Here is a 15,752-nt window from a genome sequence, read left to right as displayed (position 1 = left end):
ATCCCCCCCAGCCCCGTTCCTCCAGCCCCAGAGCAGGTGCCCATGTCTGGGCCTGTCTGGCCCTTCACCCCCTTATCTGATTAATACTACTAATCCTGGAGGTGTTCCTGCCTGCCAGAGAGGCCGGCCACCAGACTGGCCACTTTCTTGCTCAGGGCGGCCAGGCCACGAGGCACGGTTACGGGTTGCTCTCTGCCAACATGGCCCCTTGGAGCTGAGGGGATGTTTGAGCTCCAGCTTAGTTTTCTGCTCCTATTTATCTACATCTTATGAAGGGAGCAGACTCATGTGTCCTGTACATTGTGCTGTTTTTATGCGCTGTCTATAATCCTCTGCATGTTTTCCAGCTATTCCTCTGGAGCATCACTACTACAATGAGAAACTCCAGTTCTCTGAAGGTAAGTTTCCAGCAGCGACTGAGACACTTTTGTTCCTCGTCTCCGCCCGTTTGTGTCTAACCAGCGGATGACCATCTTCCAGAAATCGCTGCCCGACTCAGTCAACTGTCCTACTTCCTCTGTTCGCTCCCTCTCCCTCCCTGCCGCCCTCCCTCTCCTTGCTTTTCACCCAGTAGTGGAATACAAACACCCTTATCAGGAGACGAACACTCATCCCCCTGCCCTCCCCTCCCTCCCCTCTCTCCTGACCCCCCCAACCCTCCACACCCTCATTTGCATGCATCTGTTTACCTCCTCTTCCCACTCAGTCTTAATAGAGAACCCCACTCCTTAATGGCTCGCTTCTGCAAAGATGAAAAGGGAAGACTGTAAAATAAACAGATAGGGGAGCGATTGCACTGAAAGCAGCAGTCCTCCCTTTTCCTTTTATTTTCCTCCCACCGAACTTCATGTATATGCGTGGGCAGAAGCAGATGCACAAATTCAATTAGCTGGGGGTTTTTTTCTTGTTTTTTTTTTTTTTTCCATATGCTTCCTTCCCTCTGTTTAACCACTAGAGATGGAAGAGGGGGGGAATGAACGGAGGGAAATTAAAATGAAGGGGCCTCAGTGTGGTACGTGTTCAGATATGTGCTGCTAACTGTGAGGTTGCATTTGGGAGATAACTCAAGTGCGCCGAAAGTTCTCACGATTAAATATTTGCTTCTCCTCGAGGATCAGGGTTTGTGGGTTTTGAAGGGACATTTTGCTTCCAGTGGAATATTTTGGTGAATGTAAATCATCTGAGTTTCTACATTTGTGCTGCTCGTGCTCACATTTAAACCTAAACATCTAATCTATGACCACTGCTTTATTCTTTGGAAATATGTTTTGATGATTTCTTTAAACTCACCCATAAATGCTTGAATAACCAGTTTGCTTCCATTAAGGTCTCTGGTTCAGTCACACCTTAAAGTGCCTCATATACATCCTCAATGGCTTTTTAATGCAACTCTGCACCCATTGTTTGTGTTTGTGCAGTTTTGTTTGTGTTTTTTGTTCAGTAATGTGCATTTTCAAAGGGGACGTGCATTGCAAACTTGTTTTTTGTGGTGCTTTGTGTCATTGGTTCATTAAATAAATACTCTCAGAACTTGGAAAGTTGCTTCAGCAGCTTCTCAGTTTTCTGACAGCGAAAAGCTGAGAAGCATAGAATTGACAGTGTAGTGCTGCAAATGGCATTCACTGAATTATATTTATTTTAATTTATTCGTCTTTGAATGGGTATAAATAGCTAAAAACATTACTGGAAATTTCCCACTGCTCAAGTTGCTTGTTTTATCTGCTGTGCAAAACCAAAATCTAATCACTGTGCATCAGTGTAAAAATGGAGAAGATCACTTTAGAGAAGAAGAAACCAGCTAATATTTGGCCATTTTGATGGATGAACGTATTTAATAAACAATTATCAGAATAATTTAAGAATTAAAATGTAATCTGCTCGTTTACTTTATTTGGGATTCATCAAGTTCATGACGGCTTATGAAGATATTTCAGATCATTGCATTTGCCTCATGTACCTGCATCTGTTTCCACCTGACCTTTCTTCCTCCTCTTATCTCTTTTCATTCTTAGATCTCAACCGAGATATAAAGTTCAAACCTTTTCCGGTTTTTGCTGCCACATTCTTCTAAATTCCCATGAGTGCTATTTTTATTTTTTTTATTTTTTTTTTTAGAAGAACAACTACTTCTTCTATGCGTGTGTTTAAAAGTTAAGTCACATGATCTCCAGATTCTTCTTGTGTTTTTCCTCCGTAGCTCGAGGCTATTCGTGGACCCCCAGGAACCGCCGACCAGAAAAGCTCCGCGATTCGCTGAAGGAGCTGGAGGTACCCGCCTCCTGTGTTCATCCCACCATCCCTCCCGGCCTCTCCCCCCCTCGTCTTCCTCCCTCTGGGGATTTTTGGAGTTTTCCCTTTCCGAAACGGCCGATTGATTAACAAATAGGGGCATTCTCTCTCCTTTCTCCCTCTCCCTTCACTCTCCCTGTCGTTGCCGTTTGTTCTCCTCTCTCCATCTCCTCTCTCATCACCTCTCTTTCGGCCGAGCTCTGTCATCGAGGGGGATATTTGAGGGGATCAGGGGGCTGCAGGCTGCCCCCTCATCCCTTCTCTTCCTCCCTCCTTCTTCTTTTTCCTCCTCCTTCTTCCCTCATTCGCCCCCTCTCTCTTCCCCTCTGTACTTGTGGCAGTACAGACCTAGCTTTGTTTGCTGGAACCTGTCTGTGGCTGCCACACACACACACACACACACGGACACACAAACACACACACACAACACACACACACCCCCCACCCACCCATCCACCCACCTCCCTCCTCTCACCCGTAACCATTGTCTGAAACTAGAAACACCCCAGCTCACCTCCACACCCGGCCCTCCTCCTCCGCCGTCCCTCTCTCCTCCCATCCAATCACCCCAGCTGGGTTAGGAATGTGGCAGGAATGACTGACCTTACACACACACACACACACACACACACACACAAGCCGCCGTTACCTGCATCCTCTTTTAACTCTCCCTGCAGTGACCACCTGTGGTCGCAAGTGTCTGTCACTGTGTTCTAACGAGACGAGTTTTTTCACGTCGGTTTCCTAATGTTCTCTTAGCTTGTTTCCATATTTAAACTCAAGTTGTTCTCAAAGCTGCATCAGGTCTGAGATCTGCCGCTTCCTCTCACCGTCTCTTTGTTCGTCCATCGCGCTCACGCAGGACCTATTGCAGACCAACACCTGCATCCACACCAGATGGAGGAACAAGCGCTGCTGCCAGGTACACGCCCTCCTCAGCCCGACACCGACTGTGTGCAAGCAGACCAGCACTTCAGGGCCTCACAGAGTTTCTCCCAACATCTTGTGCAATGTTAGCATAATTAGAACGTCCAGTGGATTGCACGCGTTACAGCCGTGTGACCAAAATTAGTTTAATTTTCTGTCCATTCTGTCCACTTATATGAGCATCAGGAAGGCACGCCCCAATCTTTAGGTTTATTTACTGCTGATTTTGTATTTCGTAATTCTCTTTCTCAATTTGTTTGTATTTTTATTCATTTTTAATGATCCTTATGTGCTGCTTTGCTTGTTTAAGTCTTTAAAAAAATTCTATTCAATTTAAGATCTCAAATAACAAAAAAATTATATATTAAATATCTATTATATATAAATATCTTTTTCCCTTTATTCTCACGTTACTGACCCACGTATACAAAATCTTCATTTTAGTGTATAATTAGTTTGTCTTGTCTTATTCTAGAGTAGTAATATTTATTTAACCAAACTTAACCTCAGAGGTAATTGAACAGCATCTAACTTTGTTATTCAAGTAAAATTGAGAACCTTCATTTTATTTATTTATTTATTTTTAAACTGTGTATAAAAATGAAATTAGTTTTTCTCTATAAACGATTGTCACAAATCACAAAATCTCCTCAAAGAGCATTAAAATATGTGCAGCATGTAAAGCAGCAGCCAAACTCTGGACAGACATCGTTCTGTACAGACAATTCAAACACCCACAGAAGCAACAGTTTTGAGGAGAGGAGACATTAACTTCTGTATCTCTGTAAGCTTTCTGTTATTTTGTGTCTGCAGCTGATGCTGAGCAGTGGTGTGCTGGTGACACTGACCCTAAATGGACCTCAGCTCGAACAAGTGTGTGTGGATCGTACGTTAGTGGGCCGACTCCCAGCCAACACCATGACTGATGGTGAGTTTCTGACATGACGGATCCTCGAGCCAGATACTCTGACCTCAGCATCACAACTACATGCCCTAACCTCATTCTAATCTCAGCCCTAAAACCAGGGTCTTACCTTCAAACTGCACTTTGAAGGGTTTTTTTTTTTCTAAAAAGTATTAGTATGCTTGTTCTGACATAGTTCTCACATGATCAGATGTTTGAGTTCCTTCAGCTTGAATCATGCACAATACCAACAAATAGGAAAGAAAAATTAACACTTTTCCAATTGAAGTCACATTTTTTTTTTCACATTTTTTCTCTCGTACATGCAAAGATGCCGTTGTTTCCTCTTTTTCTTTTTAGTGGTTTGCAAACAGCAGGTTTGTTTATTCACTCCATAGCAGTGGATGGAAACAAGCCTCATATGCACTTCCTCTTTTTACATTTTTCTGCAACTTTTCAAATCTGCAAATTTGCTTAGTGGTTAGATAGACATGTTGCTTTCCCTCCTCCCTTAATCTGACCCTAACATCATACATGCATAACCCTAAACCGAACCCTGAAACAAATTTCTAACCCTTCGAAGGTCAGAAAGTGAGGATCAGCAAAAACTTGCTCCCTGCCAAAATCTAAACCTCTCTGTAAGTGCACCACATAAATTCTAAATCACCAAAATCAAGGCCCACTTTAAATCACCTGCTTAGAGGAGATTTTTCAGCCTTAAGTTTACATTATAGGACATTTTGACAGTGGATTTGGGGTCTTTGCTGCTGATGCTAATTCGTGCCATTGAAGCCAACATGCTTTCTCCGGTATTGTGATTTCTGCATTCACTGAGCGAAATTACACGTGACTTAAATATTCCAGAGGTGCTCCGTGGTTTAGGCAGATTTAGGGACACAAACATCATTGTTTACACCTCAAGGCCTGACGACCTGTCTCTGCCCACAGCGACAAACAAACACAAAGCAAACACGGAGACATTTGCATTCAAATGTTCCGTATTTTAAAACCCGCAAAGCCACCCACCACACTGTCAGCACACACTGTTACACCTGCTCACCACACACACACACACACACACACACACACACACACACACACACACACACCTTCCTGTCACGCAAACACTCACATACATAACAGGTGCCACAGGTGAGCGAGGCGACTCTGCTAGCTAATTGCGGACAAATCCTTTTGTGCTGTGTGTGTCCAGGGGCCTTCCCTTAAGAGCATCCATCAGTGTTTTTTCCTCCATCGCGAGCTCCTCCAGGGAGCGCCGCCCCCCTCGCGCTGCGCTCCCTCGCTCGGCAGACCTGGCAGGAGAGAACAAGGGGCCGTGGACACCGGCCCAAATCTGCTAATTATTTCTTTCTTTCTGTATCAATTATTTGTTCATAACACCGCCCTCCCCACTTCCGCCCGGGGTCTCCAGACACTTGATAAAGCCCCCATAGTGCACACACACACACACACACACACACAAGCATGCACACTCCTGTCCTCACATGCATACATATGTAATTACAGACTTTTTTTTTTCTTTTCCTTTCCTGTATAGCGCAACAAACACTTACTGTATGACGCTCACATTTACACACATGCTGGCGTGCACACACTCCCAGGTACACATACACCCACTCACCTCCCGCTGCACTCCATTCAAAGCCTCAGAGGCACTAATTATTAGAGTAATGGTTGTGAGAGGGTGGGTTCCGGGGATTGTGTGTGTGTGTGTGTGTGTGTGTGTGTGTGTGTTTGTGGGGGGAGGTTGGGGTGGGAGGTGTAGGTTAGAGGTTCTCACATCTGCCACTTGTTAAATTAGTCTGAGACAATTAGAGCAGAGAGCCGGACCAGATCGCACTGCGCAACACTTTGACAATTACTGAAACAGTTTACAATCAAGTTGTGACTGGTGTGTGTGTGTGTTGTGACATATGACAGGTAGAATTTACTTTTTATTGTTTGTGTATTCAATTGCTGCAATGTCAAAGTGTGAAGATTATTATTATTATTATTATTTTCTCCTTTCCTAATGAGTCATCACATAAAAAGTATTGAACAACACTAAACAGACCCAACACACAACTTCCCAGAGCCAAACATAAAGTCCCTAAATTGTAAAAACCACATGTGTGAGGAGCTTTAACCAGCAATTATTTGGCTTTTTTTTTTTGCTTGAAAAATTGACTGAAACGCTTACTCAGTTATTAAAATAGTTGCTCATTCATTTTCTTTTCCCAAGCAATTAATTGGCTAAACATTGCGGCTCCAGTCGAATCTTAAATTAAACCGTAAGCCACTGTGTCATGACAGTGAATCCATTTCCATTGTCTGAACAGGATTTGACTACTTTGGAAAGCAAAAAATAAAGTTTTCAGGATTTGAATGCAGAAGAAAATCCCTTTTCTGATTTGCACGGATTCGGCTAAACGTGAGGCCTGGTTTGTTTTTGACACAAGAAGCATCTGCAGCCAGGTCTGTGGTTTTTTTTTTTGTCTCACAATGTGACTAATCAGGCTTACTGTCCTCTTAAACTTTGCGTCGTGAATGCCAGTTACCACAGTGTTCCTACCATGAGCTCCGATTGCATCATACCGAGCGGCAGATTACAAATATTTTACACCATCAAAGTATTACCAGCTTCCTTTGGCCGATGGCTGGGCCAAGCCGCGCATATGCTCCACGATTAAGCATCCTTAAGTGATTTTTCATAGCCGGTTTCATTTACCCATGTTTAAATGTGCTTTGGTTAAGCCCATTGGCCTCTTATGTCAACATGCTGCTGAGGAGATGGCATTAAATGGATTTAGAGGAGTTTGTGTGTGTGCGTGCGTTTTTGTCTGTGTGTATGTGTTGGGACCGTGTGCGTGCTTTAACATGTGGTAGCTTTATGCTCGTGTGTGTGTTTTTTGCATTTGTGTTGGTGTGTGTAAATGTGCATACATAAAACGTGGTTGCAGGCGTGCATGTATGAATGTATATGCAGCTGTTTTTGCATGTGTCTAGGGGGCTACATATGAATGTGTACATGTATGCGCTTTGTGTGTGTGTGTGTGTGTGTGTGTGTGTGTGTCTGTGGGGGTTTTTCAGGGTGGGTCATGAAGGTCTGGCCCTTAATGCCAAATCAGCCACCTGGTCCCAGATTGGGCCACAGCCTGGTTTCACATCCCCTCCTTCATTTGGAAATGAATGGGATTAATCTTAATCCCGTTTATAGACACCCATAGAGATCAATACTAAACTGCATTTAACTTGATTTGTCTGTAATCTATTACAAAGACGCTTACTATTGCATTAAACGTTGTTGCAGAAAGCTAAGGCATCGTTAATGGCTGTTTTTTTTTTTTTTTAAGCCTTGAACCAGTTTTTGTTACGAACGCTTTATAATCTATCTTCAACGTAGGGACCGACTGACTCAACTGACCTGATTTAAGATGCTAGTTTTTCCCGTATTTCCACCCAGTTCCTCTCTCTCTCCTCATGAATATTTGCATATTAATTTACAATTTTCACACAACAGGATGATTTGAAGTGTAATCATACCAATACCCGCACGTTTATAAATACACACATGCCACGGTTAATTGCCGGTTAGATTTCTAAATCTCGGGGTGCAGCCTTACTCGTTCAACTCAAAGCAGGATATCTAACAGACATATGTAAGTCCCCCCCCCTACACCCTACACACACACACACTCCTTTCCATTTAATTGGTTTCATAAACAGATTAATTTGAAGGAGAGGGGGGCTTAATTGCTAATCAGCGTTTCCATGCAGCTCCTGAAGAGTTGAACAGGATCAAGTGTGTTCTTCTACCACAAAAAAGGCCTTAGAGCCTTCAGTACGCTGACAGGAGGGGAAGAGAGAAGAGAACAGCAGAAGAAAGAGATACAAAGAACACAGAAGGCAGCGGAGAGGAGAGGAAGGGCTGCAGGAAGGTAGGGAAGGAGGTAAACTAGGCGGAAAGGAAAGAGAAGGAAGCAAGAGGTGAGGTAGAGGAGAGGGAGTAAAGTGAGACAAACTCTCCAAACTGATCAGTACAACGGGAGTGATGGTGAACGGTGATGACGAACTGAATAGAAGAGAACATTTAGAAAACAAAATTACAGTTTAACACAACATCTACAGGATTTAATGCAAACAGCAGAGGGAGGGTAGAGCTGGTTGTTCAGTACAGGCTGAACTTATAATTCGCCTTCTACAATATAGACGCTTCAAAAAACAGCACAACACCAAACAATATAGGAATTAGAACTTTAAACCTGGAGCTAGTCTGAACCTCTCAACCCCCAGACGTGGTGACAGGTTTGATTTTCTATCTTTCAACAGTCCTTGAAGAAATCAGGTGTGATGTCTGGTTCCATCAGGACTTTGACATGTACCAGCCACCTAAACCATGTTGCCTAAACCTGCCCCCTTTAATGCAGAACACATTGCAGCTGCTCAGGAACGGCTTGAGGAACACGACAAAGAGCTCAAAGCATCGACCCAATCTCCAAACTCCCTGGATCTCAGTCTGACCTAGCATCCACAGAAGTCACCAGAACAAACCTGGTCCCTAAAATCCTATAACTCATATCACCCAAAGGACCCACTGCCATGATTCTGGTGCCAGAAACCACATGTCCTGATTGGGTTGACGGCATGAGGGGAACCTGCACAATATTAGGCTGGTGGTTTTAATGTTGTCGCCCATTGGCAGGAATCCAGAAAGTCTGTTATGAAGTTAATTAAACCACTAGTTTGTCCCAGATTGGCCTCATTCAAACTGGAATCTGTCGGTGACGTTTTCTGTGGCCTCTGTGTGAGTTACGTCTCCCTTTGATGCAACTGAGATGCTTTCAGAATATAAAAACATCATGATTGTCTTTTATTCCTGATTTAACCACATCTTACCATGTGTCCTCATTTTTAATTTCCAAGTGAAAACTATAGCAGTCAGTGTGTGTGTTCATGTTTGGATGTGCAAGATAGAATAGTGCAAATCTAAAAGGTCGACCTCAACAGTTCGGAGTTGTTTTTGTGTTTTTTTGTTGTGAATCCTGACATTAACTGGTCGTCGCTGTCGTTCCCAGCGGTGCTGAGCGAGAGGCTGATTCTGCTGTCCTTCCTGGAGCAGAGCCAAGTGGCTGCAGTCTACCTGAACAGAAAGAACCAGGACTCCCCAGAGACTGGCAGGCGAACAGACAAACTCTCACCCTCTGAAATCAAGGTACAGTGGAGCTCATTGATGGAGTGTGTGCATGAGTAACGTGTGCGCTTAACTGTGCTTGTGTGCAAGAGAGAGAGAGGTATAAAGAAGAAGGACACCAAACGAAGGCACAGGCAAAAAAACAAAAGTGTTAACATGTCGTCCTGTGTGAGAGTCCGGCTTCTTTCTTCATCCAACCTGATGGGCAACATTTCCAAAATGTTTTTCTTGGATGAGTTTCACATTCATTCAGATACTTTTCCTGATTGAGATAAAGTAAAACCTGGAAACAGTTCATGTTCTTTCAGTCAGTGCCAGATAGGAATTTCCATTGTAAAAAAAAAAACTATGAAACTATTATTATAAAAAACCTTTCAGTCTGTTTGAGTTGAAGTTTAGCAGGTGCAGGAGCCTGCTGGGTGCTTGCTGTGTTATTGACCTTCTCCCTGTGACCGTCAGTGAGAGAGGGAAGGCTGCTCAGAGAATGGGCTGTAAAGAAAACTAGAGTCACTTCAGCATACATGCAAGCGAGTACTTTAACTACATCACTTTCTACTACTGGATGTAGGATGCAGGTGTAAGCCACCACTCATTTCACCGTTCTATCTCTGTGTTGCTGTTTTCTTGTTAAACAACAACCTCTGAAAATGTCAAGGTTTTTTGGGGTGAAATTATCAGTGCTCATTTTCCTGCATGCAAAAGTCCCACCACAATAATTCCACCCATCATTATTCTGAGTAAACACTGAAGCCACATCCTTCCCTCAGCCCTGCCCACGACGACTGTGATTGGTTGGAAGAAACACAAACAAACCAGAGTGTTTTTTTTCCCACATATAGCGAAATGATAACGAGGTGCAGCCTGACCATTATGTTCTACAAAATGACTACTTTTTTAACTCGTGTTATTTGCATGTAAACTTTACAGCAACCCCAAAAGACTGCTTAAATTTAGCGGGAATGTTGCTAACTGTTTAGCTATGTTTGTTTCCTATCTATTTGGTCTACTGCTAGAATAGAAGAGAATTATTTTATTGTCGTAGCACAGTGTACTATGAAATTAAGCATCAATCCTCTCAGTGCAATCACAAAATCAGGCAACATTTTTAAAAGTACAGTAGGAGATGTGCAATTATAAAATCAGTGGGATAGCCTATTCTTGTAAGGACAGCTTATTTGGTGTATAAAGAATTGTAAGAAAAGGTTTTTTTTTTAAGTACATACAAGGTGCAGTTATATATAAAATGTGTAGGTTCAGTAAAAACATACAAGATGCAAAAGGTAATAGGTGCAAAGGTGTAGATGGTTCTAGATTCTGTAGATGTAAAAGTAAATAGATTAAATTAAATTAAACTGAGTTGCTAGTTGCCACTCAGGTCCAACCAGTTGGTGTGAGTGTTTGGCAGAGCAGTCGTTATTTATTTAACTCCTGATTGGATCTGTAGGTCTGAATATAATATAATGGTCGTGGTAATGCAGCCTTTATGTTCAGACTGCGTCTCAGTCGCTGCGATTTTCCTGTTCCCGTCTATTAATCTCTTATACAAGCGTGTGTTGAGCCGAGTGTGATCTGGAGGTGTTTTTGTAGGTGTCAGTAAAAGGTCTGATTATGTGCGTCCCCGTTCTTCCCACAAAACAAAACTACACTGTGTCCTCCTTCACTAGCTGGCTAACTGCTAACCCTGGCATTATCACATTACTGCCAGGCCCTTTTGTTGAGGTGTGTGTGGGTGTGTGCGCGCGGCCATGTTGATGTGTGTGCGTGAAAGCAATCGTTCCTGCCGTGCGTCTGTCTCCAGAAGCACAGTCCTGATAAGACATCCCCCCCATCACTACCACCACTCCATATTGTACGCCCCGCACACCCTGTCAATGCACGCGCACGCGCACGCATGCAACCTGCAGCATACGCACACGTGTGCACGCCCCACAACCCATCCCCCACAACAAACACACACATGCACACACACGTACACATCGCCCTGGTCCAGTGGGCTAAGCTGGAGAAGGGAGAGTAGGGGGCGTTGAGGGGGGGGCTAAACTAATCCGGCCCACAGAAAGTGGTTTTTGATTATTGCTGACCAGCAAACGCCAGCAGAAAAAAAAACCTAGAAGAGCGAGGAGATGGGTAGGGATGGAGGGGGCATACAGGGGGTAGAGATAGAGTGTGTTATTAACCCAGTGATTTTCTGATTTTTTTTCTTCTTTTCCATTTCTAATCTGTCAGTGATCTCCCGTTCAGCTGTTTGGGGCAACTCTTTGTTCCCTTTATCATCAAATGTAGCTCCATCATTTTCAGGCGTATTCTGTGTCCAAAGCAAATTTCCCCCCCAAGGGGGCAACGAGGGCAGACATGGACCACTGAATCTCAAATCTACTCTACTCATACAGTACAGCTTGTCGATTTACTAATTTCCTCATGTCTCTGGACTTTGAGCCCATTTCTTTTTGTGCCGAGGCATGTTTTTATTAATTAATTTCTAAAGAGACACCCCTGCGTTGCTGACAACACGCCTATTTGGTGGGATTTCGGTGTCACAACTGACTGCTCTTTTCCTGTATATTTTGTTACAAACCTCTCATTGATCTATTGCGAAAATTCCAATTATTTTTTTTTTTCCTTTTTATGTGTGCATTTTGTTTTGTCCTTCCTTCCTTCATTCATTCATTCATTTATTAATCCAACCATGTTTTATTCCTTTATTCCCATTTCCCTGAAGCTGCGGTGCATAAAAGCAGCCACCACCTCTTTTTCCCCTCTTCCTTACTCGTCTTTCCAAACCCAAACAATCAGCTTTTTTCTTCATTATCGCCCTTTATTCTTCTCTCTTCTGCCTCCTTCACCTCTGTCCTCCCTCTATCTGCCACTCCTCTGCACCGCGACGGAGGTCACGGACGTGAGAGTGTGTGTGGTAATGTGTGCATGTTAGCCATCGACTCTGGTTCATTGTGTTAGTGAGTGTGACTGGAGATAAAGAGTGTGTGAATATGTGTGTGTGTGTGTGTAGGGAATGAGCTGCGGTGTACATGAAAGGCAGGGTCACAGTGTAAGACCCGCAATTTCACCTGCTTTAAAAGTGCTTCTGAGCAGAGCGCTGTTTGTCTAACGGTGTGTGTGAGCCTATAAAACTGTGCTTACACACACTTTCATATCCTTTGCATGTATGTACACGTGTGTTTGTGTACATACATGCACGTGTTCATGCGTGTGTGTCTGTCCGTGTGAGCGTGTACCCCCCCAAGCGCCACGAGAGCTCATTACTGTGCGTCTCTTTGTTGTGGCCCGTAGAGCGTGGCGAACCTTCCCAAAAATATGCACATCACTAAAACAACAAGCCCGACAGAACAAAACGCACACAGACATTAATAATGGAAGATAAAAAACAACCTCAGACATCAACAAAAACAGGAATCGGGGAAGGACAGCAGAGATATCTGGGGCTACAGATGTGCAAGTGTCAGAGCCCTCAGGTGTTCAAACAGGCCAGGAAGGTGAATCCAAATTGATGAATCACTAAGATGCTAACTTGCCCTTCTTCAGAAGATGTGTATTAACGCTGTAGGATCTCTGTTTTCCGACCGTTCCGACTCTTCCTCAGTGCGCGATCGTCCTCTTTTCGTGTGTTTCTGCGTCCAGGTGATGTCCGTGGAGGTGGGCGGACGAGGTCGAAGACTCCACAGACACGTGAGCCTCAACCGTCTCCAGGACGTGGCGCTCTGCTGGTGGAACCTGGACGAACCCGGTGAGGAGCCGTGGCCCTGGACTCCCACCAACACGCAGAGGAACAACCTGGCTCTGCTCAGCTGCTCTCCTACCGAAGGCCTCAAGGTGCACAAACACGTACACACAGCGCCTATAAAAATAGTCACTGGACGTTTGCTCCTCTTGATGCATTTTAAACTTTGAGGCAATTTAAGTTGGTTTTCTTAAAGAATTTGGGGGAAAAAAAGACAAGTAAGTAATTAAAAATATTAACTGTAACATGAGTACGTGCATAAGTATTCATCTGTTTAAAAGTGGCTCATTCAGTTCACTACAGGGCAGCCAATCGGTGCTAGAAGTCACACAATTAGTGAAACGGAGACGATCTGAGTGCAGTGAATGTGTCTCTAGTGACTGTCTATAAGAACACCTGTATCTGGACCGTTCAGTCACTGGTGACTCAGGACTCCTGGTTATAAATACACCACAAAGACAAATAAATTATATTTTCTCACACACGACACACACAAAGCTTGTACATAATTCTTACTAAAACATAGAAGCTTCAACCTTTTGTTAGTTTTTTTAGAAGGTAAATTCAGCAGAAGCACCAAAATGAAAGTACAGCAGAACAGCACAAACCAACAATCAAACAAAGTCTGATCCAAAGACAAGATGAATAAATGGAACCACACTTCTAAAGATTAAATTAAGTCACCGATGCTCTGGATCTAAGGATAAGAGTAGCAGAAAAGGTTGCTGGATAAGAGTGTGTTTGTCACTTGGTGAGGTGGTTGTTGACTTTAGAAAGGTTTATAACCTCATGATGGCCAGGATTCTTGTGGGGTTACTGCGGGAATATCAGGTGGCAGAGTTCCTGTAAGCCAGGAGCAAGAGCTGTGTCTGTATCCTCAGCTATAAATGAAGAAAATGGTGGATTGCTCCCTTGGCTGTTTTGGTAGCGAGTTACTTCCCTTAGTGGAGTAATTCAAGTATCTCTCACTCAGGCGACTGGCTGTAAGATGGAGCAAGAGATGGACACGGCAGGTGGGTTGGTGCAGTGATTGCACTGACTTTGGTACAGTAGCAAGCAAAGGAAACTTAGTCAGAGGAAAAGCTCTCAGTTTCCCGTCGACCTGTGATTTGTTTTAACCTTCAGGTGGTGGTGTGACTTCTAGGGAGAGACCGAATGAGTAAAGCAGCCAAAATCTGTTTTCCACAAAGTGTCTGAGCGTCCAGAAGGAGTTGTTTCTTCTTGATCAGGATTCCTCCTAGACTCCTCTTCTGGAATTAGTTCTAGCACTTCCAAATGAGATCCCATGATGGACTCAAATCACACTGTAGGGATTATATATCCCATCTGGCCTGGGAACGCCGTGAGATCTCCCAGGATCTGCAGCACAGGGCTGCTTAGTCTGAGCTAGTGCCACAGAGAAGTGGATAAAACGCACAAACCACAGGGAGGGGATGAGTGTGGAATTATTAGAGCATCGTTGAAATGTGTTGAGTTGTTGCCTTTGTGTGTTGTTTAAAGTTTAGCGCTGATTAAGTTGATTAACTGCAACTAATAAATTAATCAGCAGTTATTTGGACAGCTGATGCATCTTTTTTTAAGGGGAAAAAAGTCTAAGTTCTCTGATTGCAGGTACTTAAATGTGAATATTCTCTGATTTCTTTACTCTTCGATGACAGTAAGATGAATATTTTTAGGTAGGTAGGTGATTATGCCGTGTTTTTACTTTAGGAAACAGAATTTATTTTTTATTTTTGTCCGGAAAACAATCAACAAGATATTCAACAATAAAAATACACATTAGTTTTAGCCTACCTGTTCAGCACAATAGGAGCTTTTTCTTCAAAACTTTTTAATAATTTGGCTCATTTAGGAATTTAAAGGATACAGTAGCACATGTTGGAAGTGACGCCAGCTGTAATCATGGAATTGATTTTCTCTTTTCTTGACTTAAGTACAACGTTCACCTGCTTGGTGCACTTTGAATCACCTTAAGTGGCTCAAATTTAACAGACATGGATTATCGTTTGCACAAAACACGTTAAATTTAGCTTTTCTTTATTTACTGAGGACAAGCTAAACTAAATCTAAACACAATAATCTAGCAAATAATTAAATATTGAGCTCCTGCGTCAAACATTCTTAACTTTTCGGGTTTATTAATCCCCTTCCAGTAACATACATCATAACTCCAGCTATATATTATTTTTTTTACACTCTCTCTCAGGCACACACACTTACCAGACACATAGTGAGAGAAGCGACAAAGCTGCTGATCTGAGAAGAGACCTGTGTTGTCATGGATGGGATTGGGGATGGTGTGTTAGTCACCTCAAGGGTGGTACCTCTGTGTTGCACCTCCATGCATCACCATATGAAATAAGCGGGAGAGCTAAGCTGTGGTACAGCGTGAAGGAGAACGCCTACACACCCACTCTCACACATGCAGGCTGAGACGCACATCCTCGTGGCCTCTGGCAAAAACCCTACCCATGACCCGATTCTGTGTCAATGTAGGATTGGCCTCGTGCCGAAACGCAGATGAAAGATCCCAAATTACCGAACCGAGCTTAACTCCACTCCTCGTACCGCGTACCTCGGTAAGCGTATGCAAAATACTCACCACACCAGAGAGGGAGAAGTCTGCGAGAGGGAGGAAAGATGAGCGTTACCAATCGCATGCTAGGGAAACAAATTCACGCAGCAGAGAATGAGGGAGGGATTGG

At 43.5% G+C, this 15,752-nt stretch overlaps 1 protein-coding gene across 1 annotated transcript in view; it reads left to right on the top strand.

Moving 5' to 3' along the window:
* Positions 1 to 15,752, top strand: part of wdpcp (WD repeat containing planar cell polarity effector) — a gene marked incomplete at its 3' end in the record, with an annotated part of 62,328 nt that overhangs the window by 32,986 nt on the left and 13,590 nt on the right. Inside the window, exons 5-10 of the mRNA XM_008302634.1 lie at positions 348 to 398; positions 2,198 to 2,268; positions 3,152 to 3,211; positions 4,030 to 4,144; positions 9,196 to 9,332; positions 12,948 to 13,139. Of these exons, the coding sequence (XP_008300856.1) occupies positions 348 to 398; positions 2,198 to 2,268; positions 3,152 to 3,211; positions 4,030 to 4,144; positions 9,196 to 9,332; positions 12,948 to 13,139 (626 nt within the window). The remainder of the gene's footprint in view (positions 1 to 347; positions 399 to 2,197; positions 2,269 to 3,151; positions 3,212 to 4,029; positions 4,145 to 9,195; positions 9,333 to 12,947; positions 13,140 to 15,752) is intronic.

Source organism: Stegastes partitus, unplaced genomic scaffold (assembly GCF_000690725.1).
Source record: "Stegastes partitus isolate 25-593 unplaced genomic scaffold, Stegastes_partitus-1.0.2 Scaffold1847, whole genome shotgun sequence".
Taxonomy (NCBI): domain Eukaryota; kingdom Metazoa; phylum Chordata; class Actinopteri; family Pomacentridae; genus Stegastes; species Stegastes partitus.
Note: the sequence above shows the minus strand (reverse complement) of the source record. Positions and strands in the feature narration are given on the sequence as shown.